This window comes from Capra hircus, chromosome 15 (genome assembly GCF_001704415.2).
Source record: "Capra hircus breed San Clemente chromosome 15, ASM170441v1, whole genome shotgun sequence".
In the NCBI taxonomy this organism is placed as follows: Eukaryota; Metazoa; Chordata; class Mammalia; order Artiodactyla; family Bovidae; genus Capra; species Capra hircus.
In genome coordinates, this window is record NC_030822.1 from 437673 (window position 1) to 463009 (window position 25337).

General features: G+C 47.2%; 1 protein-coding gene across 1 annotated transcript; it reads left to right on the plus strand.

The window, feature by feature from the left end:
* TCN1 (transcobalamin 1) lies at nt 208–15200 on the plus strand. The gene is made up of 10 exons (XM_005690335.3): nt 208–380; nt 2348–2443; nt 2671–2850; nt 3796–3936; nt 5820–5975; nt 7193–7371; nt 10208–10391; nt 12282–12465; nt 14074–14192; nt 14495–15200. The coding sequence occupies exons 1-10, from the start codon at nt 302–304 to the stop codon at nt 14554–14556; spliced, it is 1380 nt and encodes a 459-aa protein (XP_005690392.1). The 5' UTR covers nt 208–301; the 3' UTR covers nt 14557–15200.

Genomic DNA, 25337 nt, shown 5'->3' on the forward strand with positions numbered 1-25337 from the left:
ACATCACTGAAAACAGTCATTCACATAATTCATTCTCATTGGACTGAAAGGAACTTGAACCCTAATGGTTTAAGATGGGAAGCAAAGAAATATCATTTCCTCATTCTCCCTAGCAATGCCTTTCAAGTCTTCCTGGTTTATTACGCTATTTGGGCAAACGCGACCGCACCTCCTGACATTACTCAATATTTGCTTGAGTGAAAGAGATTGAGGCAAACGGAAGGAGGAGCTCCCAGTACCCTCCGTCCATCACCCATAAAGAGCCAGCCCAGCCTCACCACTCCTGAGCACGGCTGGAGAGATGAGACCCTCACGCCAGCTCGCCCTAGCGGGGCTGCTGGTCTTCTCTCTTATTCCGAGTCAACTATGCCAGATGCACGGTGAGTGTGCTTTGAGCTAAAGTTGCTCTCAACTTTGAGCATTTTGAGCTATGGCACTCTCCTGGAGGCTACTGTGTAGTTACCTGAGAAAAGGCCCAGTTCCAATGCTGGATGCCGCTGGGCTCTATGAGCGACCTAAAGGGTGACAGGAGGTAGGGGGACAGTTCTACGATGCATGTTATTCTAAGAGGGCTCAGAGATCTAGTATTAACTTGTTTCGCTCTTCTTCCTAGGCTAGGATCCTTTCTACCACAACAGCCCTGTCAAGGAACTGTCTTTTCTCTTTCATTTTTAAGAGCAGAAAATTCATGACCTCAGACAAGTTTTCAGATCATGGAAAGATATCTTGTGACTTTGAGATACAATCTATTTTTAAGAAGTTCAACCCAAAGGTTTGGGGTTAACTCCTTGTAACTACAAAGAAAAAAGTAATGTTAATAATGTCTTTCAAATAATGAAGATTGCTCTCTTGTCCTGACCGAGTTAGATCTTCTAAGCTGTACATCTTCCTCTTTTCAACTCTTCCCCACGGGACATGGGTAAAAACCCATCTTCTCTCCTTTGGGTAGAGGCTCCAGAGACTGCGTGGTTCTGTTAAAAAATACTAAGTGACTAAAGGAAAAGCTGGCCTCAGGTCGGGTGTGACCCCTTAGTAACTGAATGAACCAGTGCCTTTTTAACGTTTCTTTGTTTGCTTATTTGGCTGTGCTGGGTCTTAGCGGTGGCATGTGGGATCTAGTTCCCTGGCCAGGAATCGAACCTGGACACCCTGCTTTGGAAGCACAGAATTTTAACCACTGGACTGACAGGGAAGTCCCATGAATCATTTTAGCTTCATTCATAAATGAAGAATAACCAAAGAAGGTTGTTGAAGCAGGTGATTTCTTGGAGTTATACAGCTCACAAGTTCATGATTTCTCTGTTGGAATTCTTTACCATGGAATTGAGCTTCAGACCAGGCCAGAGGTGATGCTACTGTGTGGCACCAGCTGCAGCTCTATCTCCCTGGTCTCTCTAGCCTACAAGAAGAAATCCATCCCACGGTGGAAAGATGAAGGTTCAGAGTCTGCCAGCTCCTCATTCTCTCTCCTGGCCTGTCTTTTCCTCAGTTGCGGCATAAGAAGAGGGTTCTCCATCAGGCTTTTGAGGTTTCATTCACAGCACAAAATAATTCACTTTGCTTTTAGTAGTTACGGAAGTTGACCTGAGTTGTTCCTTTACCAGGAACTAAGGAAGTCTATTTCAGTGCCAAAAAACCTGCTAAGCCGAATCTCAGAGGTGACTCACAACTGTCCAAGTACGCCCGTAACAAACCCTGACCTTCTTCAATCACTCCGTGCAGATCTTCCTAACTCTCTCTATTAAAGGCAGGTGGGCGAGAAAAATAACACTTCCTGGACTCGCTAAGGACAGTGACAGAAATTCGAGCTGAGCTAGAAGTAACAGCACATACGGCATCTTCTAGCTTGTTTGGTGGTTTCTTGTCCGTTCTCTTTGGCTGTTTCTTGACTTCTTGAAGTCAGGAAAGTTACATAACTCACCCCCAGTTACAAGTTAAGGAGTGAAGACCCCAGGAAAGATCTTCCTGAGCCCAAGGTTCGCGTTCGTTTCACTATTCCCCAAGCCCATGAGATAATCTGGAGATGGGGAGGATTTTCTTAGGTGATGGTCAAAGTACGCTGAGAAATATTTTCAGTGATGGTTAACTCTCCTCCTCCCGGTTTCCTGGGAGCTCTGGATTCTCCTTTTAATTCCACAACATAGAAGGACTCCCTCCATCCTTGCCCCTGGGACTTGGACACATTGTAGGCTAAAACTGGAAGGTTTTTCAAAGGGTCCTCCCTGCTGAATAATGCCTTGATCTTGATGCCTGGCCAGTTGGGCAATCAGGCAGTGCAGCTCTGGGGTCAATCACTAGTAACAGGGAGAACTTTTGCCTGCTTTATCTTCTCTCTCCTTCTTGTCAGCATTAACCCAGGTGAATAAGAAGAAGACGGAGGAGCAGACGACTGAATCCAGGAAGCAGACTGGGTTGCAGGCGGGGACTTGGAAGGTGTGCATCGGTAAGGCTGATCCAGTTGTTTAAGCATTAACACGCTGGTTGGCAAAGAAGCAATACATGGCAGAGTGGGGCTCCAGACCGCCCTGTCTCATTCCAGCAACATCGCCAGTGGCCACCAAGTGGGTCTGTGTCTATGCCATGCCTGCTACTAAATATTTTAGCATCATTCCTGCTCTTAGCCCTAATATTCTATGTGTGTGCTTCTTATTTCCTCTCTCCCTTCCACAGGGGTAAATGAAACCAACTTCTGGCATATAGAACCTCTGATAAACACGATGCTAAACGCAAAGTACACCGAACGGTTCCAAGATGCCAACGTCCTGTTGACCTTCAGACTTGTTGGGATTAAGAGTCAAAGGCTAGAACAGCAGCTGAGTGGACAAATCAAAGAAGACATAAATAGCAGAGGTGAGCACCTGTATTCCCCAGAACATTTAGGGAAAGGCTTACCCATCTATAAAGACGATCTCCAGTGAGTCCTAAAAATTGTGTGTCCAGGTCATCCCTGGTACATCCATCTTAGCTGTAGAAAACTTGAGATGAACAGACGTAGAAATAAACTATTGTGCACGTGAAGCTTATATAATGTTATAAACCAATGTCACCTAATTTTCAAAAAAATATCTAGTCCAAGTATGTAGTGGGGTTTTCTCAAAATACAGTTCACATAAAATTTTTTTAATTGAGGTGACAAAAAGTACCTCAAATCCTCAACCCCCTGCCGCTCACTGTAGAGTGAAGCTTTCCTTCTTTGGGCCCTGAAAATAGGAAAAGCAAAAGAAATCATACATGCTCATCCATTAAGATTTACGTCATTAAGTTGAGGTCAGGACCAGACAAGAGCGTGGGCCACAACCAAGGAAGCTGAAGCAGAGAGGTGACCACGGAGTTGCAGAGATACGGACTGGAATCGAGACCCGAGTCCACACTGAAACTCTCATTTCAACACTGAGTGTAAGGGGAAGACACAGCCGCCCCTCCCTACCCAACGATACTACTGTGAGGATAGGAGGAGCCTGAGAATTTGGATGTTTTAGATACAAGTCGATTATTCCTATCCTGGTGAGATGGTGCCCTCAAGGAGCAAGATTCCAAGGCTTTATTATTTATCTATCTCTATTCGTTCAAGGATTTCTTGATCCCTAAAAGAGCCTGTAACTTCATGGGAAAGACTAAGATCTAGGTTGCATTTATACAGCTCTGCTAGGAAAGGCTCTGGGGGGATAAAGAAGAGGACAATGAAACATTAGTAAAGAGTAGAACAGGACAAAACAGCGACAGCAATATAAGGAAGGCAGGCGGCAAAAAACCACGCGCATGCACCTCGTTTAACTTGAATGCGTTCCTTTTCAGAGATGGAGTTAACCTCGGGAGAGCTTGCCGTGGATATTCTGGCTTTGGGAGCATGTGAAAATCAGGATAGAGAGCTTATACGTGGTGCTCATCTGGTTAGCAAACTTGGAGCCAAATTCCAAGCAGAAATTCAGAACATGGGTGAGAATCACACGCTCAGAGGCCCCGGACGCCGTCGCCTCTCCTCCGCTGGTGGAGAGCAGCATGCAGCTTCCGGCTGCTCGCTCCTCCTCTTCTTCCCTCCACTCAGCCCACTGCACCTTTGGAGACCACTGTCCCTTCTGCTTTCTTTAGATGCGTCTTGAGTTTTCTTTTCCAATATGTTCAATTAAGCCTTGACCCTACCTCAAGCTTACCTCGCACTGGATGATAAATACACACTCCCACATGCAAACACACAGGTCACAGGTCTCTGCAGAAGCTTGGCTTTTGAACAAATTACACCAGAAATAGCTGATCAAGATGAGACATTGTGTCATAAGCACCAAAGTGTACACGCTTAATGATTCTGGGACAAGAGCAAAGATGGCAGAGGCGCCGGAACACAGGCTGAGCGTCGCGGCTGCTGGTGAGACGCACTCCTGGGTGCCAGTTCTCGCTCTGTAACCATCTGAACATCAGGATAGTGTTTCTTTAAATTTTTATTGGAGTGTGGTGGAGGTATAATATTGTTTCAGTTTTAGGTGTACAGCAAAGTGAATCGGTTCTATATTAATAGCCATCTGCCCACTCTTCTTTTAGACTCTTTTCCTATACAGGCCATTACAGAGTGTTGAGTGGGCTTTCCTGTGCTACACAGCAGGTCCGTATTCATCAGCTATTCTGCTTACAGCAGTGTGGATATGGGCTGGTAGCTCACACGGGAAAGAACCAGCCTGCAACGCAGGAGACATGGCTGAATCTCGGAGAAGGAAATGGCAACCCACTCCGGTATTCTTGCCTAGAAAATCCCAAGGACAGAGGAGCCTGGAGGGCTACAGTCCAGGGGGCCGTGAAGACTCAGGCATGACTGAGCAACTGGGCACACACCGTGTGCCAGGCCTGGGTGCAGTCTTGCTGCTGCTGCCCCAGTACGCTTGCCTGGAGGGTCCCACAGGCAGAGGCTACAGTCCCTGGGGTTGCCAGGAGTGGGGTGTGGCTGTCTGTATGTCGGTCCCAGCCTCCATTTATCCCTCCCCACCTCTCATCCCTCGGCATAGCCATGAGCTTGTCTTCTACACCTGTGACTCCACTTCCGCTCTGTAGCTAAGTCCGCCTGTGCCTTTTCCTCAGATCCCACACATGCGTGATCTGATGCGCTGCTTGTCTGTCTGTGCTGACTTAACTCAGCGTGAGAATCCCTGGGCCCACGCATGTTGCTGCAAATGGCATTGCTCTGTTCCTTTCGGTGGCTTATTCCATTGTGCATGTGCGCCGCACCTTTCTGCATGCCTCTGTCAGCTTGCTTCTGCGTCCTGGCTATTGTAAAGAGTGCTGCAACGAACGCTGGGGTGCACAGATCTTTTTGAATTAGTGTTTTCTCAGGGTACATGCCCAGGAGTGGGATTGCTGGGAGAACAGTATTTTTCTCTCTTTAATGCCAAATTTCCTGAGGCATAAAGGAGAAGGAGAGGAGCTGAATTTGGTGGCCCTTGAAAGTGAAAGTGTTAGCTGTTCACTCATGTCGGACACTGCAACCCCAAGGAGGAGCCCGCCAGGCTCCTCTGTCCATGGGATTCTCTAGGCAAGAAGACTGGAGTGGGAAACTGTTCCCTTCTCCAGGGGACTCCTGACCCAGGGATCTAACCCAGGTCTCCCGCATTGCAGGCAGATTCCATACTGTCTGAGCCACCAGGGAAGCCTTTGGTGGACCTTAAAAGCCTTTAAATGCCTCAAGCTTGCTGTTTCTCTGAGCAATCTCTCGCCTCGCTTATTCGCCTCTCTTTAAATGTAAAGAACTGGAGACAGAGTAAGTAGAAAGAAGCTTAAAATGTACTGTTCCAGGACCACCTGCGTGAATAAGCTGTTCCTTCCCTCCCTGACAGAGGCGCACAGCGGCAACCCACTGACTAACTATTACCAGCTCAGCCTGGCCCTGTTGGCCTTGTGTCTGTTCAACGGGCGCTACTCAATCACCAGTGTGACTTATTACTTCACTCCTGAAAATAAGAACTATTATTTTGAGGACCAGTTCTCAGTAGGTAAGTCATTAAACCCAGTTCCCTTGGTTTCAAGGACATGGGCACCAGGAAGCCTTGTCTTTTATATTTTTCTACCAATAAGTACTTGAGTTTTTTCTTTCCTCGCTACCTTAGTCTTCTCAGAAGAGGATTTTTTCGAAGAATGGATATTGGATGGTGCCTAAGCCTCTTTGTAGATGTGCAGTGTAGTAAAGGGCCCAGTTCCTTCTCCCCCTTTCCTCTGAGTAGCCAATGGATGTTAGCGCTCAACTTTAATTTCCCCACTTGTAAAATGAGGATAGATCATGAGGATTATCAGATAAGATATCTTAGGACGCATAAATGTTAGAGAAAGGGAATGCAGTGGAATTCACCTATCCTTTCTCTAACCCACTGGAATCATTTGGATGCCTGGCCTTACTTGAACAGTACACTCTCCCCAGTGGTAAGAAGCAATATTTTGATCAATAAGGTGTGTATCCATCATGGAAAAGGACCAGAAATTTCCCACGGGATCAGCTTACACATCCAAAAAGGAGTCCCTTTTAGACAGATCCACAAACTCATTTTTCTCCAAGAAGCTCTAAGAAAGTCACCATCCAGTGTCTCAGAGTAATAAGGAGAATGTGAATTTCTTATGTTTCTCTTTCTATGAGAGGGAAGGCAGCAGACCTAAAGAAAACAGAAGGAACCAAGAAATGAGCCAGAAAAGCAGGTCTTACCCTGACTCTTCTCATCTCTTGCCATATCCTCCCCATTAAGGGTGTTTATTGAATAAACAGTTCTCCTAAGTGCTATTTGCAAATCAGTCTAATGAAACCTTGGAAAGGTAGAGACATTTTTGTTTGGTGTATCATCCTCGGTTTTCTCAATTTCTTTGCCAACGTGGCTGAAAGATGAAAAAGATGAGAACACCCACGACCTAAAAGGAGACTGTGTGTTTGCACCGACAAATCGACTGTGTTTTTGTGACCAAGATGCGAGTTCCTGCGTGCAAGGCTCGCGGCTACCCACATAAGGAGGGAATCCTGACATACTTGAGAGGTCAGGGCGAGAGGCTGGCTACTGCACCTGGAAATTCCTCTCTTGCATCGTTAACGAGCATGACCAAGCACCCCGTTCTGCCTGGAGGCCTCCTATTGTTCGTTTCGAAAGCCCCACGTAGCAGGAAACCACTCAGTCCAGGGTGAACCCAGGAGGGTTAGTCACTCGGTCACCAGTGTTTTGCTTCCTGACAGATACCGGAGCGATGGCTGTTCTTGCTCTGACGTGTGTGCGGAGGGATACACAAAAGAAGATGAACGCGAACACAAAGCGTAAAATCAGTGGCTACATAGCGTCACTGGCAAACAAGATCCAGGCCGAGGGAAAACAGGGCCTCCTTGGAAACATATTTAGCACGGGAGAGGCTATGCAGGTAAGTCAGAAGGCGAACCAGGAGACAGAGAACGGGGTCGTGGCGGAAGGCAGCATCTTCCTCCTTCCCTCTCGGTCTCCTGAGGACTCACTATCCGCCTGACTTTGTTTTAATCACGATCCCCCCCCCGCCTGAAGTGCAACCTCTCCTTACCCGCCACACGCAGCGTCTCTGCCCCGCTTTCCTGCCTGCACTCAATGCTAGTGCCCACCGCAGTCTGCTTTGTTGCTCTTTAACACGTCATTTCCCGCTTTACCACATACCATTCATTGGTCAGTGTTTTGTCTTACCTCCCAAATCACGTTATTGTTATGGAAATAAGAAGTAGCAGAGGCAGTAACAGCAGGTGATAATTATTGACATAAAGTCACTAATGCACAACCAACCAATGGAGAAGGAATTATTACCTCCATTTCCTAGACTAAGAGCATGAATCACAGGGTACCAGTCAATTGCCTAACAGAGCAAAGCCCAAGCATGATGGAGAGGCGGTGGGACCAAAATAGTTGGTGTCAGAACTCACACTCAATGCTTACACTGTCCTGTGTGTGTTCTTTGAAGACCAAGAATGTATTCTTGAGTTTAGTCACTGATCAGCTCAACGCTAAGGGGTAGATACAAGAAGAGATGAGGAAAAGCACAGAGGGGGAAAAAGGGATTTCACCAAGTCTTTGGTATGAATTGGGGTCTGCCAGGCTGACCCGGGACAAGAGGATTTTCATAGGGAGAGAAGAAGCAAGGACGAAAGCGCAGGAAGATCAGAGTGTTCAGCCCAGCGGCACTGGGCTCCTGCAGAAAACGACAAGGTGATGATGATGTAAATAAGGGTCCAGTCTTAAGGCTGTCCTGTTGGTGCTCTTCTTTATTACACTGGCTATGCTAGAAATTAACATAAAGCAGTGGCTTCCTGTTCTGGGTGCACGTCTGAGTTACCTAGAGGAGAGGAGCTTTTAGAAAGCACTAATGCTCACATCCCACACCAGTCGGTAGTACACAAGTTCAGGTGTGGCGCGAGGGCTCGGTCTTGGTCAGCCTACAGGTGGTGGTCATCCATGGCAGGATCGAGAGCTGCTTACCCCCCACACTGTTTATAAAAGAAGATAGAATGTGATGAGATTTTTTAGGATGACCTGTATAACTTTTATTTACTTTTTGGCCATGCCCCAAAGTATGTGGGATCTTAATTCCCAGACCAGGGATCAAACCTATGCCCCATGCATTCAGAGCATGGGGTTTCAACCACTCCACCCCACGGAGTGTTAGCCCCTGGACCACCAGAGAAGTCCCTAACGAGTTTTCTTTTTGTGTCGTTTTTAATAACTCACACACACACACAAAAAAACCCTGACTGACCACTTGGTTACCTTTAAGAGTCTTCAAGAAAAGATGGAAAGGGGAACTGTCCTTCCTCGAGAAACTACAGATCAGTGTCTTCAAGCTCAGTCCACCTTAGTCCTTGTCTTACTCTTGTCGTTGTTTAGCCATTGAATCCTGTCCAACTCTTTCGACCCCATGGACTGTAGCTCCCAGGCTCCTCCCTCCATGGGATTTCCCGGGAAATTAATTAGTACCCTCTTAAATTTCCCTACCCTGTCATGCTGCCCCTTGAGTCCAGTTTACACCTGCTGCCTGGAGAGTTTCTGTTCAAGAACCTCTTAGGCTTCCCACTGTCCAGCAACCACCCCAGGACCTTCAGGGTCTGCCGGCCCGGCTCCGACGCTCTTCCCCAGGCTGGCTGCCGCGTGTCCTCTCTACACCGGTCCTCCGAAGCCAAGAGGCATCCTCTGGGGGTCTTACTGAAACTCAGACACTCTCACCACAACAGGCCGGCCCTGGCCGTGCCTACGTTGCCCCCTTTGGCCGCACGCCCACCTCCGCCTGTCCTCACCGAGCCGCCGTCGCAGCTCCGGGCCCTGCTCCTGCCGCCTTCTCTGCCGGGCCTTCGCCGCCTCTCTGATGCGTAAGAGCTCTTCCCCTTCCCCTTCGGGAAGGCCGCGCTGCGGACGCCTCTCTCAGGCCTGCGCTGTGCTTAGCCGCTCCGTCGTGTCTGACCCTGCAACCCCACGGGCTGTAGCCCGCCAGGCTCCTCTGTCCGCGGGCTTCTCCAGGCCAGAACGCCGGAGTGGGCCGCCGTGCCCTCCTCCGGGGCTCTTCCCAGCCCAGCGATCGCACCCAGGTCTCCCGCACTGCGGGCAGCTTCTTTCCCAGCTGAGCCCCCAGGGAAGCCCTTCTCTTAGGGCAGAGGTCCCCGACCTTTTCGGCACCAGGGGCCACTTTCATGGAAGACAGTTCCATTTTTCTGCGGGAGTCGGGGCGGGACAGTTCAGACAGTAGCGCAGGCGGAGGTGCAGGAGGTAAGGCGGGCGCTGGGGAGGGGTAAGGGGAGCTTCCCTGACCGGCCTGCTGCTCACCCCTTGCGGCGCGGCCCCCAGGGTGGGGCTGGGGGTTGGAGACACCGGTCTTAGGACCTTCATCTTAGGGATTCCTTTACAAGAATCTGTTAAACCTATTCGGTTAACACTATCTCATAGTTAAGACTATCTCGTATGGTTTCAGTGTGAGCAATAAAGAGTGAATACGGTAGAGAAAGACTGTTCTCATTGATGCTATGAAAGCTTGAGTGATTAAACAATCCCCACCTCCCCACCCAAACTAGCTTGTAAGCTTCTTGAAAGGTACCTTAGCAGTCTAAGGTGGTTCCCATGTAGTCCATGTACAAACAAGATTTGCCAAATTAGATTCAAGCTTTCCCGCAATGTGAAGTCTCTCCCATTCATTCTTTCTCTCCCCATCTTTCTCTCTCTCTCTCTCTCACACACACACACACACACACTAGGCTCTCTTTGTCTCATCGGACTATTACAAAAATGAAAGAAATTGCCGAGAAACTCTGCGCGCAGTATTTGACAACATTTCTCAGGGAGTAGTTTACCTGCCGATTGCTGCAGCCCAGATCTTACCTGCCTTGATGGGAAAGACCTATCTGGATGTCACCAGCCCTTCTTGTGGCCACAATCCAGGTATAGCACTAATGAACAGTTTTGCCTTTCAGCATAACACCCAAAGTGTGTAAGGCTGAGATGTCCTTGGGTACCAGAAGGAACCAGTTAAACCTGTCTGGGAACAGTATAACAGTTCCCAGACAAAACAGCCCTCATGCCATCAGGGACCAAAACTGCCAGAGGATTTGTCCTTATTAGGGGAGTAGACGCTGTTCCTGGTTCAAACACTGACAACAAGGCAGCGTTGATTAACGGATAAACGTGCTTGCTGAGTCGTATCCCACTCTTTGGGACCCCCTGGACTGTAGCCCACCAGGCTCCTCTGTTCATGTAATTTCCCAGGCAAGAATGCTGGAGTGAGTTGCCATTTCCTGCTCCAGGGGATCTTCCCTGCCCAGGGATTAAAGTAGCCTCTCTTGTGTCTCCTGCATTGGCGGGCAGATTCTTTGCCATGAAGCCAGCTGGAAAGTGACTAAAGGGTGTCAGTCTCTCAAGGGGTGCTTTCTGACTGCTGGATACAGAGAGATTTTCTGAGCATCATTCCCAGCCTAGAAAGTGTAACGTCTCCGGCTTTTCACTGGGCTCGATGCGTGAGCACCCAGAGACGTGACGTCAATGGGAAAGAATGTGGCAGCGTTATAAGGAAATTACAGCTTGAACCATTAATCAAACCACTGATTTTGCAACAAGGTATGAAGAAGGGAGACTTTTCCTTCTGTCTTGGTCATTTCTGATTCAGCCACATATGGGTTTAGGGAACTTGGACAAAACCCTAAGCTTAAAAGTTTTCTACTGTAAGGGATGCCAATGACAACGTATGTAACAGGCACTAGTAACGACTGAAGAAGATAATTCATGCCAAATAGCACACAGCGCCTGGCACGTAATGCTCTCTATAAATGTGAACAAATAAAAAGGCAGGGGTTGGGAAAACTAGGGGAAGGATGCTAGGAGACAGACCTCCTGTCGTAAAATAAACGCTTCATGGCAACATTGTGTGCAGCACCCAGGATACCGTCAGCGCTATTGTAGTGACTTTGTATGGTGACAGACCGTTACTAGAGTCCCAGTGCTGATCGATTCCTCATGCATATAAATGTCGAGGCGTGTTTTACCTGTGAAACTAACGCAACGTTGTGTGTCAATACTTCAGTAAAAAATTGAAAGGCCCGGGGGTTGCCCTGGTGGTCCAGTCGTGTGGGACCCCCCTGCCAGTGCAGGAGACGCGGGTTCAGCCCCGGCCCGGGACGACCCCACGTGCTGAGCGCCCACGCACCGCGACTCCGGAGCCTGCGCTCTGGAGCCTGGGAGCCGCGACCCCCGGGGCCCGCGTGCCCTGGAGCGTGCGCCAGAACCGGAGAAGCCACAGCAAGGAGCAGGGAGCGTTGCCCCCTCACAGCTAGAGGCAGCCACCCTGCTCACCGTGTCTAGAGGAAGGCCCACAGTAGCAAAGACCCAGCACAGCCAAAAACAAACACATTAATAAGTGACTTATTTTTTAAATTCACAAAAAGGAAAAAAATCAGCAAGTACTCAAAAAAAGAAAAGTAAAGGGGTGGGGCATTATTGTATGCTGCATCAATGCCAAAAAAAAAAAAAAAAAGAACAATCAGGAGCCTCTGTGAGAAACGGGAAACGGGGCAACTGATTTGCCGCAACAGCTGGAAGCTGAGGCAAACACAAGCCTTCACAAGCTGGTGAGTATATGGTTTTAATTTGTGCTTTAGTTGTCTGACAGATACCCACTCACTCCCCACCCCCCGACTGCTGATCCGGGCTCCTGGTATAAACCCTCTTCCGCATTAACGGGGAAAGAGTCATTGCATAGGGTTGGAGAGGTGTGCAGACTCTGACATCATTTTTATTCTTCTGAATAATAATTCTCCTCTACTTTCCTGTCTCTGCCAGTCAAATTCAATGTCTCCACTGAGAAGCCTGATACGGCGACGCCCACAACTGCACCCTTGTACATCTTAGTCAAATATTCTGTGCAAATCAACAAGACAAGTCACACTGAAGTCACCGTGAGAAAGGGTTCTGTCTTCCTCGATGTGATGAAGGCTGCTCAGGAGAAAAACAAGACTCTATTTCGGTACATCTACACAGTCCATGGAATTCTGCAGGCCAGAACACTGGAGTGGGGAGCCTTTCCCTTCTCCGGGGGATCTTCCCAACCCAGGAATCGAACCCAGGTCTCCTGCATTGCAGGCTGTTCTTTACCACCTGAGCTACGAGGGAAGCCCAATAGTTAGCCTAAGGTTAAGGAATTTAATGTGATTATGACTCAGCAGGAATACATCCGCACCAGCGTACAGTGTACATTTAAAACACTTCTCAGTTAGTAGCTTCGCTGCTCATCCTCATAGCACAGCACATGGATTTTAAAAAGGGAGGGGAAATATTTCCTCTTCTAGCACTTAGCAGATATTAATAGACAGACAAATAAGTACCAGGGATCTCTCTTCTGTCAGCAGAACTCCTCCAATTAACAGAATCTGAGTCACACATTTTGTGTCTAGAATAGTGCGTTTTAATTGGTTTTTAATCACTGACCCCTTTGAAAGTCAGTTGAGTGGAATTCTCATCCCAGAAAATGAACAAGTGCATAAAATGTGTCATTTGTTGTTTTTTTATTTTATATTGGAGTATAGTTGATTAGCAATCATGTTAGTTACAGGTATACAGCAAAGTGATTCAGATACCCATAAAAGTATCTATTTTTTTGCAAATTCTTTTCCCATCTAGGCTACTATAGACTGTTGAGGAGAGTTCCCTATGCTGTAAGCAGGTCCCTGCTGGTTGTCTGTTTTACGCACAGCAGCATGTACATGTCGATCCCAAACTCTCAGTCTATGCCACCCCACCTCCACCAGCCACCCTTTCCCCCTGGTAACCATGAGTTCATTCTCTAAATCTGTGAGTGCAAGACTTGCCGTTTAAATCTGAGGTTTCACAGAGACTGGGGAGCTTCTCCAGGCCGCCTCCACCTTATAGGCAATTCAGGGACTCCTTAGTTAAGGCTCCCTGGCCTGGAGAGGTTAAATATTAAAATGCAGATATTGGCTTCACCTCTGAAAAATACGGCTTAAATGGATTCCTTAAGCCTAACTGGCATTTATTGCGTCTAATAACATGCTCTAAGATGCAACAGAGAAAATCATACAGAAGAAAATATGTATCTGTGTGTGTATGTCCTTATAAAGCCTGTTTTCAAGTGTTCCCAGGAAGATAGAAAAATCTGACTAAAGACTATGAAACAAATGTCAATTATGTCACTTCTTAATAAGTAAACATGAGCTATTAAGTTATCCTTTCCTTTTCCTGAGTACCTCTGGGACAGCTGGTTAACACTTTCTTGCACTGTTGAGCATCTTCACACCGTTACTGTCGTGGGTAGAAGGTCAGGAAGCGTCGATGGCCAAGTGTCTACTATGGCAGGAGGTGGGGGGGCAGAAAGCACGGGCAGCATTTCTATAACCTGCATGGATTGTAGACTGCCTGCCTCAGAATGACCTAGAAAGTTGATAAAACATGCAGATTCCTGGTTCTGGCCCAGATCTCCAGAATCAAGTATCTGGGAAGAAGGCCAGGAGGTCTGTGTAATATCTCCCAGTGATTCTTAGGTGCATAAAAGCAGTGCCCACGGGAGAGTTGCCTTGGAACATCCTGAATCCATGTACCAACTCGGTATTCCCCACAGCTTCACAGTGGAGGAGACCTCGTGGGGCCCCTTCGTCACCTCTGTTCAGGGCATAAGCGCCAGTAGTAAAGACAGAACCTACTGGAAACTTCTGAGCAATGGCCAGCCACTGACCCAAGGTAAGGCGGAGGACGAGAAACAGCCCTGCAGAGTGAGGCGCCTGGAGCGGTCGCGTGTGAGTGTGTGCGCTTCGGGGACACGCCAAGGGTATGAGAGTGTGCTGTCTCGCAGTCGGGCCTGACTCTCTGGGGCCCCGTGGACTGCAGTCCGCCAGGCTCCTCTGTCCGTGGGCTCTCCCAGGCAAGAACACGTGGTGGAGGGGGGTGCCATTTCCTTCTCCAAGGGTCTGGGAGAGCCAGATCCATTATTTGATGATTTGGTGATCAACTCACTGAACCCACGTCTCCTTCTTCCTTTCCAGGGGCTGGGAGTCATGTTGTCCAAAATGGAGACAATTTGGAGGTTCGTTGGAGCAAATACTAATAAATTCAAACCCTCCTCAGCTGGGTCTGAGCCTTTTGTGGGACAATTCTATGTGGAAATTGAGCTTACATTTTCTTTTTCATTCATATCTCAATGCTTCCAGCACATCAATAGCCTCTACTTCTCTCTTTGAGTGTCCAATAAAAGACCGACAGCTACACAGAAAGAGCACGCTCTAATCATTTAATACCAAAGGGAATTACTATTAGAGGGAAGACTACCTCAGGGAGAACCGAAGTGAAAAAGATTAGACCCACCTGTCTAAGCAGTTGAGTTCTGCGCACAGTTCCCCTGCTAACTCTCTGGGTGACCTTGGGCAACTGGGGGAGATGGAGAGAAGGTTCTAACTCAAATGGTACAGCAGCAACCAGTGAGATCGAGGAGGCGTCTCATAGGGAGACTGAGGTCTCTGAGACCCGGGGGCAAGGGAGGAACTGAAGAGACATGTTGGCCTCATACAGGCAGCGGGTGGGTAGAGAGAAAAATACTGCCCTAGACGAAGTAAAATGGGAGGCCTATCCATGAAAGTCAGCACACAAGGTTTGAGGAACTGTTTCATCCCTATCGCCAGCTGCCTCCCCTAGGTCCCACTCCTCTAATTTCACCATGAAAATCTTATTTCTTCTCCTATTTCACCATGAAAATCACTCTCATAGGCACATCACCAAATCCACATGCAGAAAAAGAAATGACTCCAATGTTCAGTTCAGCAGAACTCACATAAAAAAAAAAAAGTTGAATCATGTCTAAGCCTGAACTGGGTTACACCGTATACTGAGTACCTGAGCTGTGGGCACATCCAGGTATGAACCAGAGACGCCTTTAAGATGCCAAAAATGCTTCAGATGAAGCACAGAGCAACCCACTTAAAGTCGCCTGCACGGGACGCCCCTGGCTGTCCGAGGCTGAGACGTCACCTCCCAGCGCAGCGGTGCGGACTCGATCTCTGGGTGGGGACCTAAACAGAAGCAGCATTATAACAGATTTAATAAAGACCTTACAAATGGTCCACACACACACACACACAAAATCTTTAAAAAATGTGATAATAGCATCCAAAAGGAAGAGGCCTCCAGGCCGAATTAGTGAACTTAGTTCAGCAACATCTCCCTCATTTCTCCTTGTGTTTTCAAGATTCTCTTCTTACCCCGCCCCCCCCCCCCAGCCGCCACCCTGCTTTACGGTCAGGGGCTGAATGCTTCTCCTGCTCACTGCTGCGGGCACTGATCGTCAACTCTCAGGTTCAACTCTGCCCTGGTCTTCAGGAACCAGGAGTGAAACAGTTCTCAGCTGGACAACAATGGATTCCATCCTCTGGGGTCTGCGTGACATCCTGAAAACTCAGTTAGAGGCAGGGGGACTTCCATGGTTCTGTGATGGGGTGCCCACTGTCAGTTATCTTTATAGATTCTACAGTCGATGTGAAGTTGGGGAATAATGGCTTAAGACTGTTGTTAACGGGCTCAGTCATGTCTGACTCTCTCCGACCCCACGGGCTGCAGCACGCCAGGCTTCCCTGTCCTTCAATCCCTCCCTGAGCTTACTCAAACTCTTCTCTGTTGAACCATCTCAGCCTCTGTGGTCCCCTTCTCCTCCTGCCTTCAATCTTTCCCCAGGATCACAGTCTTTTCTGATGAATCAGTTCTTCGCATCAGGTGGCCAAAGTACTGGAGCTTCAGCTTCAGCATCAGTCCTTCCAATGAATATTCAGGACTGATCTCCCAGGACTGATTGGTTTAATCTCCTTGCAGTCCAAGGGACTTTCAAGAGTCTTCTCCAACATCATAGTTCGAAAGCATCAATTTTTTGGTGCTCAGCTTTCTTCACAGTCCAACTCTCACATCCATACATGACCACTGGAAAAATCATAGCTTTGACTAGATGGACCTTTGTTGGCAAAGTAATGTCTCTGCCTTTTAATATGCTGTCTAGGTTGGTCATAGCTTTTTTTCCAAGAAGCGTCTTTTAATTTCATGACTGCAATCACCATCTGCAGTGATTTTGGAGCCCCCCAAAATAAAGTCTGACACTGTTTCCCCTGTTTCCCCATCTATTTCCCATGAAGTGATGGGACCAGATACCATGATGTTAGTTTTCTGGATGTTCAGTTTTAAGCCAACCTTTTCACTCTCCTCTTTCACTTTCATCAAGAGGCTTTTTAGCTCCTCTTCACTTTCTACCATAAGGGTGGTGACATCTGCATATCTGGGTTATTGACATTTCTCCCAGCAATCTTGATTCCAGCTTGTACTTCTTCCAGCCCAGTGTTTCTCATGATGTACTCTGCATAGAAGTTAAATAAGCAGGCTGACAATATACAGCCTTGATGTACTCCTTTTCCTACTTGGAACAAATCTGTTGTTCCATGTCCAGTTCTAACTGTTGCTTCCTGACCTGCATACAGGTTTCTCAAAAGGCAGGTCAGGTGGTCTGGTATTCCCATCTCTTGAATAATTCTCCAGTTTGTTGTAATCCACACAGTCAAATGCTTTGGCCTAGTCAATAAAGCAGAAATAGATGTTTTACTGGAACTCTCTTGCTTTTTCGATGATCCAAGAGATGTTGGCAATTTGATCTCTGGTTCCTCTGCCTTTTCTAAAACCAGCTTGAACATCTGGAAGTTCACGATTCACGTATTGCTGAAGCCTGGCTTAGAGAATTTTGAGCATTACTTTGCTAGCTTGTGAGATGAGTGCAATTGTTCGATAGTTTGAGCATTCTTTGGCATTGCCTTTCTTTGGGATTGGAATGAAAACTGACCTTTTCCAGTCCTGTGGCCACTGCTGAGTATTCCAAATTTGCTAGCATACTGAGTGCAGCACTTTCATAGCATCATCTTTCAGGATTTAAACTAGTTCAACTGGAATTCCATCACCTCCTCTAGCTTTGTTTGTAGTGATGCTTTCTAAGGCCCACTGGACTTCCCATTCCAGGATGTCTGGTTCTAGGTGAGTGATCACACCATCGTGATTATCTTGGTAGTGAAGCTCTTTTTTGTACAGTTCTTCTGTGTATTCTTGCCAACTCTTCTTAATATCTTCTGATTCTGTTAGGTCCCTACCATTTCTGTCCTTTATCAAGCCCATCTTTGCATGAAATGTTCCCTTGGTATCTCTAATTTTCTTGAAGAGATCTCTAGTCTTTCCCATTCTGTTGTTTTTTATTTCTTTGCATTGATCACTGAGGTAGGCTTTCTTATCTCTCCTTGCTGTTCTTTGGAACTCTGCATTCAAATGCTTATATCTTTCCTTTTCTCCTTTGCCTTTCAGTTCTCTTCCTTCCTCAGCTATTTGTAAGGCCTCCTCAGACATTCATTTTGCCTTTTTGCATTTCTTTTTCTTGGGGATGCTCTTGATCTCTTCCTCCTGTACAATGTCACGAACCTCTGTCCACAGTTCATCAGGCCCTCTGTCTATCAGATCTAGTCCGTTAAATCTATTTCTCACTTCCACTGTATAATCATAAGCGATTTGATTTAGGTCATACCTGAATGGTCTAGTGGTCTTCCCTACTTTCTTCAATTTCAGTCTGAATTTGGCAATAAGGAGTTCATGATCTGAGCCATAGTCAGCTCCTGGTCTTGTTTTTGTTGACTGTATAGAGCTTCTCCATCTTTGGCTGCAAAGAATATAATCAAACTGATTTTGGTGTTGACCATCTGGTGATGTCCATGTGTAGAGTCTTCTCTTGTGTTGTTGGAAGACGGTGTTTGCTATGACCAGTGTATTCTCTTGGCAAAACTCTCTTAGCCTTTGCCCTGCTTCATTTTGTACTCCATGGCCAAGTTTGCCTGTCACCCAATTTCTTTAGACTAATTTTCCCAAAAGCGGTATAAGAAATTACTCTCCTCAGTGTATCAACATGGAATCAAATACTATGCCATCACAGCATGAAAGTCATTTTCTTTGCAATTCTCCTTTAATTCTGAGTGGGCAAAATATCAAACCTCACTTTATGCACCATGCTTTCCAACACTTCCCTTTAGCACAGCTAGCCTCAATTTCTGGCAGAGAAAGATGAGTTTCTCCCAGTCAGCGGTCTCTAAGTAGAAGGTAGTAACACTGCTGTCTGGTAGAAATGGCCTCAATCTCAGAAACAGACAAGAAGGTCAACGGAATAACATTCCTTTAGCATTTCACTAATATTGGTGAAAGAAGCAAGGTCCGATGCTGTAAAGAGCAATACTGCACAGGAACCTGGAAGGTCAGGTCCTTGAATCAAGGCAAATTGGAAGTGGTCAAACAGGAGATGGCAAGAGTGAACATCGACATTCTAGGAATCAGCGAACTAAGATGGACTGGAATGGGTGAATTTAACTCAGATGACCATTATATCTACTACTGCGGGCAGGAATCCCTCAGAAGAAATGGAGTAGCCATCATGGTCAGCAAAAGAGTCTGAAATGCAGTACTTGGATGCAATCTCAAAATCGACAGAATGATCTCTGTTCATTTCCAAGGAAAACCACTCAATATCACAGTTATCCAAGCCTATGCCCCAACCAGTAATGCTGAAGAAGCTGAAGTTGAACGGTTCTATGAAGACCTACAAGACCTTTTAGAACTAACACCCCAAAAAGATGTCCTTTTCATTATAGAGGACTGGAATGCAAAAGTAGGAAGTCAAGAAACACCTGGAGTAACAGGCAAATTTGGCCTTGCAATATAGAATGAAGCAGGGCAAAGACTAATAGAGTTTTGCCAGAAAAAGCACTGGTCATAGCAAACACCCTCTTCCAACAACACAAGAGAAGACTCTACACATGGACATCACCAGATGGTCAACACCGAAATCAGATTGATTATATTCTTTGCAGCTAGAGATGGAGAAGCTCTATACAGTCAGCAAAAACAAGACCGGGAGCTGACTGTGGCTCAGATCATGAACTCCTCATTGCCAAATTCAGACTTAAATTGAAGAAAGTAGAGAAAACCGCTAGACCATTCAGGTATGACCTAAATCAAATCCCTTATGATTATACAGTGGAAGTGAGAAATAGATTTAATGGACTAGATCTGATAGATAGAGTGCCTGATGAACTTGGAATGAGGTTCGTGACATTGTACAGGAGACAGGGATCAAGACCATCCCCATGGAAAAGAAATGCAAAAAAGCAAAATGGCTGTCTGGGGAAGCCTTACAAATAGCTGTGAAAAGAAGAGAGGTGAAAAACAAAGGAGAAAAGGAATGATAATGCAGAGTTCCAAAGAATAGCAAGAAGAGATAAGAAAGCCTTCTTCAGGGATCAATGCAAAGAAATAGAGGAAAAGAACAGAATGGGAAAGACTAGAGATCTCTTCAAGAAAATTAGAGATACCAAGGGAACATTTCATGCAAACATGGGCTCAATAAAGGACAGAAATGGTCTGGACCTAACAGAAGCAGAAGATATTAAGAAGAGGTGGCAAGAATACACGGAAGAACTGTACAAAAAAGATCTTCATGACCCAGATAATCATGATGATGTGATCACTCATCTAGAGCCAGACATCTTGGAATGTGAAGTCAAGTGGGCCTTAGAAAGCATCACTATGAACAAAGCTAGAGGAGGTGATGGAATTCCAGTTGAACTAGTTCAAATCCTAAAAGATGATGCTGTGAAAGTGCTGCACTCAATACGCCAGCAAATTTGGAAAACTCAGCAGTGGCCACAGGACTGGAAAAGATCAGTTTTCATTCCAATCCCAAAGAAAGGCAATGCCAAAGAATGCTCAAACTACCACACAATTGCACTCATCTCACATGCTAGTAAAGTGATGCTCAAAATTCTCTAAGCTAGGCTTCAGCAATACGTGAACCGTGAACTTCCAGATGTTCAAGCTGGTTTTAGAAAAGGCAGAGGAACCAGAGATCAAATTGCGAACATCCGCTGGATCATGGAAAAAGCAAGAGAGTTCCAGAAAAACATCTATTTCTGCTTTATTGACTAGGCCAAAGCCTTTGACTGTTGGATCGCAATACACTGTGGAAAATTCTGAGAGATGGGAATACCAGACCACCTGACCTGCCTCTTGAGAAATCTGTATGCAGGTCAGGAAGCAACAGTTAGAACTGGACATGGAACAACAGACTGGTTCCAAATAGGAGAAGGAGTACGTCAAGGCTGTATATTGTCACCCTGCTTATTTAACTTATACACAGAGTACATCATGAGAAACGCTGGACTGGAAGAAACACAAGCTGGAATCAAGATTGCCGGGAGAAATATCAGTCACCTCAGATATGCAGATGACAGCACCCTTATGACAGAAAGTGAAGAGGAACTAAAAAGCCTCTTGATGAAAGTGAAAGAGGAGAGTGAAAAAGTTGGCTTAAAGCTCAACATTCAGAAAACGAAGATCATGGCATCTGGTCCCATCACTTCATGGGAAATAGAGGGGGAAACAGTGGAAACAGTGTCAGACTTTATTTTGGGGGGCTCCAAAATCACTGCAGATGGTGATTGCAGTCATGAAATTAAAAGACTCCTTGGAAGAAAAGTTATGACCAACCTAGATAGCATATTCAAAAGCAGAGACATTACTTTGCCGACTAAGGTCCGTCTAGTCAAGGCTATGGTTTTTCCTGTGGTCATGTATGGATGTGAGAGTTGGACTGTGAAGAAGGCTGAGCACTGAAGAATTGATGCTTTTGAACTGTGGTGTTGGAGAAGACTCTTGAGAGTCCCTTGGACAGCAAGGAGATCCAACCAGTCCATTCTGAAGGAGATCAGCCCTGGGTGTTCTTTGGAAGGAATGATGCTAAAGCTGAAGCTCCAGTACTTTGGCCACCTCATGTGAAGAGTTGACTCATTTGAAAAGACTCTGATGCTGGGAGGGATTGGGGGCAGGAGGAGAAGGGGACGGCAGAGGATGAGATGGCTGGATAGCATCACGGACTCGATGGACGTGAGTCTGAGTGAACTCTGGGAGTTGGTGATGGACAGGGAGGCCTGGCGTGCTGCAATTCATGGGGTTGCAAAGTCGGACACGACTGAGCGACTGAACTGAACTGAACTGAATATTGGTAAATGAAACCTAGTTCTGGCCACACTTGCATTCTGAGAAGCTCTTATAGTTTGGGATTATATCAGAACCTAGATTGAGTCTGAAGGCAGAAACTTATGCCTGCAACGAAGTAATTAACACAAATAAACCTTTCAGATATCCAGAGAGATACCAAAAACTGAGGCACAGGAAAAAACAAACAAATAAAGAAGTCCAGTCAAGAGTTAGCCAAAGACTGTCAAAACATGCTCCTTAAGAAACTATAGACTCTTTGGTTCCTGTTCCGGAAGTATTTGCAAATGGAAACAATTGTGTCAACATGAAGCAACCCTGGCTGTAGGAGGTAATGTACAAGAAAGTGGATGTTTAAAGAGAAGATACATCAAGGGTGCATGGGTTGTCTCAGGCTGGTTACCGCCTGAGATAACCCATGCTCTGGAACCCACCTTGGGTTCCACAGGCTCTGGAACCCAAGGTCAGCATCTTGCTGGTTCCCAACCCTGTATGAGATTCTTAACTGCTGCTATAACAAATTACCACAACTGTACTGGCTTAAGACAGTATTATTCTCACAATTCTGGAGGTCAGAAGTTTGAACTGGGTCAGAAGCTTAAATCTAAGTGTCAAAAAAGGGCTGTGTTCTTCCAGAGTTTCTAGGGGGGAATCACTTTCCCTGCATGTTCCAGCTTCCACAGGAATCCTGCATTCCTAGGCTCTCAGCTCCACCATCTTCAAAGTCAACAATCGTATCATGCTGGCCTCTGCATCCTCCATCAGTCTCCTCCGACTCTAACTCTCTTGCCTCCCTCTTCCACTTACAAGGACCCCTGTGATGACACTGAGCCCGTAAAGATGGTCCACAAAAAAAATCAGGAAGCTCAAGCAAAAAATACAAAGAAAATATAAATAATTACTAACCAGGGTTCTTGCTCTCTTTAATCAAAAGAAGTTGATCAGAGGCCAGAAAAGAAATTCAGACAAGGCTTTATTGGACTCCTGCAACAGCAGGGGGCAGCAGGAGCAAATAACAGAGTGCCCCGCGAGCCGGCTCCCCCAGCAGAGGCGAGCTGGTTCCTTCCGGGGGGTGAAGGTAGTGGTGCGTGCCCGCGGGTCAGGCAGGACGGGCAGCGCAGGTGTTTAGCCCACCTGTTTGTGGAGGGCACAGACGGGCCTACACAGCACCCTGCGTTTGCTCCCAGCTCTTTAGAAGTGCGAGCTGAGCTTTTTGATCTTTATGTACCTTTTGTCCAGAATTTGTCCCCGTTGCACATGCGCACAGCTATTTTCAGCCCTTTATTGCTCTTTTGTATTTTGTGGCTTGAGGAGACTTTGTCCAGCTTCAAACATTGCAGCAAAGGGTCCCAGGTCCCAGCCTGTCTCCCCTTTACCACCTGACCTAATCCATTCAGATTCCAGGGATTAGGATGAGCACGTCTTAAAGGTGTGAGGATTATTCTACTCCTTCACAAGGCTCTCCACCGTGCAGCCCAAAACTGCTTCACCGCCCACCAAATACTGCGCATTAGTTACTTATTGCTGGATAACACCCTAAAACTTAATGGCTTAAAGCAACAACAGTTATCTCACAGTTTCTCTGGGTGAGGAGTGGCGGGACAGGTTGCCTGAGTCCTCTGCTTCCAGTCTTTCATAAACCTGCAATCAAGATGTCAGCTGGAGAGACTTCCCTCGAGTCCCAGTGGCTGGCTCGCTGAGCTTCCACTGCAGGGGCCACGGTTTTGGTCCCTGATTAGGGAACTGGGATTTCACATGCTGTGCAGCCAAAAAAACCAAAAATTTTGAACTGAATAGAGTGAAAATACAACAAATCAACTTAAAAAAAAAAATGTTGGCTGGGTCTGCCTTCATCTCAGAGCTCAACTGGGGAGGAGTCTGCTTTCAAGCTCCTTCACGTGACTGTTGCCCTGCCTGGCTGTGCACTGAAAGATGCTCTCAGCTCTTCCCTACACAGGCTCTTCCGTAAGGAAGCTCACAACACAGCAGCCGCTTCATCAGAGCAAGAGGCAGGAAGAGCCAGGGACTGCAAGCCAGACGGAGCTGGTCTTCCGCAACCTCATCCCATCACTGCTGTATTATAGTTATCAGAAGCAAGGTCAACTCATACCCTAGAGAAGCTCAGGTCAGTCCAGGCGCTCAGTCGTGTCCGACTCTCTGCGACCCCATGGACTGCAGCACACCAGGCCTCCCTGTCCATCACCGACTCCCGGAGTTTACTCAAACTCATGTCCATTGGGTTGGTGATGCCATCCAACCATCTCAAGAGGACTGATTATATAAGGGCATGAACGCCAGGAGGTGGAAACATAAGATGATGTTAGACGTGCATCACACCCTGATGCGTATCCTGTGTTCTCGCCCCACACCACCGCTGACATTCTCCAAGAGAGAAAAGAAATGCTTTATCACCTATGCTATGTATTTGCTCATTAATTCACTCATTCAAAAAATGTGCATTTGATAATGCTGTTCGTAGCAACATGGAGAGACCTAGATGTGATCACACTAAGTCAAAGACAAGCAGCGCATGAGATCACTTGTATGTGGACTCTAAAATGCGATACAAATAGGCTTATTTGCAAAACATGACCAGATTCAGGGACTTAGGAAACAGCGTACTATTACCACAGGGGGCTGAGCGGTGGGGAGGGACAGCTCAGGAGTCTGGGGTTAGCAGATGCACGTGCTACGGATAAAGCAGATGAAGACTCTGTTGCACAGCCCAGGGGACTGTGTCCAATAACAAAGCGCAAGGGGAAAGAATATGAACAGGAGCCTACACGTGTATAACTGGATCGCTCCGCTGTGCGCCAGGAACTCACACGATGTCGTAAATCAGCTATATTTCAATAGAAAGACAAAATTTAAAACTTGAAAAGGATCCCTTTGATTCCGACTAGGTAGCATCTCACGTACCTGGGACAAGCAGTGGACAGAATGGAGGAAGCCCCTGGCGCTACGGAGCCGGCACTCCCGTGGGGAAGGAGGCAGACAGTGACCGAATCACGCACAGTGTGACCAGGGGCAGGGCCTGTGGCAGACGGGGCAGCGGGCGGCGGGCGAGGCCGTCTCTCACGCAGGGGCCTGGGTCTGAGGGCAGACCTTTGGCAGGGAACTCCACTCAGAGCTCCGTGGTGACCTGTGGAAGGAGACCCCAGGGTGGGAGGTACACACACACGTGGCTGATTCGCTTTGCAGTGCAGCAGGAATGAGGGCCTTGTACAGCAACTCTACTCCAGTTGAAAGTTTACCATTGAAAGGATGAAACATGGAACGGAAAACAAATAAAAGGTGGCCTTCGGGCTTCCCTGGTGGCCAGTGGTGTAGAATTCACCTGCCAACGCAGGGGACAGGGGTTCAATTCCTGATCCGGGAAGATCCCACGTGTCACAGAGCAACTGAGCCCGCGTGCCCCGGGCCTGCCCTCCACAGCAAGAGAGGCCACCACACGGAGAGGCCCGCACACCACCAGCAGCGAGTACCCCCACTCGACACAGCAGGAGAAAAGCCCGCAGGGCAACCAAGATCCAGCACCACAAAAGTGAAAAAATAAATAAAATTAAAACCAAAAACAACTGACCTCGGAGCAGAGCGATGAAAGAAGCGAGGGACCGTCGTGCCAGTGTTTGGAGTGAAGATGCCCCGGGCAGAGGGGACAGCAAGAGCTAAGGGGGCCGACGGACGCGAGGAGCAAGAGGTGCTGCAGAAGCTGCAAGGGCAAGAGGGGCAGTGGATGGAGGTGAGGTCCAGAAGGAAGCCAGAGGGCAGATCTCACAGGGC

What these genes read in the sequence shown, in the direction of transcription:
- TCN1 (XM_005690335.3), top strand. Translation starts at nt 302, where the DNA reads ATGAGACCCTCACGCCAGCTCGCCCTAGCGGGGCTGCTGGTCTTCTCT. An exon ending in TGAGGACCAGTTCTCAGTAG is followed by an intron (nt 5,976 to 7,192) that starts GTAAGTCATTAA and finishes GCTTCCTGACAG; the next exon opens with ATACCGGAGCGATGGCTGTT. An exon ending in GCACGGGAGAGGCTATGCAG is followed by an intron (nt 7,372 to 10,207) that starts GTAAGTCAGAAG and finishes CACACACACTAG; the next exon opens with GCTCTCTTTGTCTCATCGGA.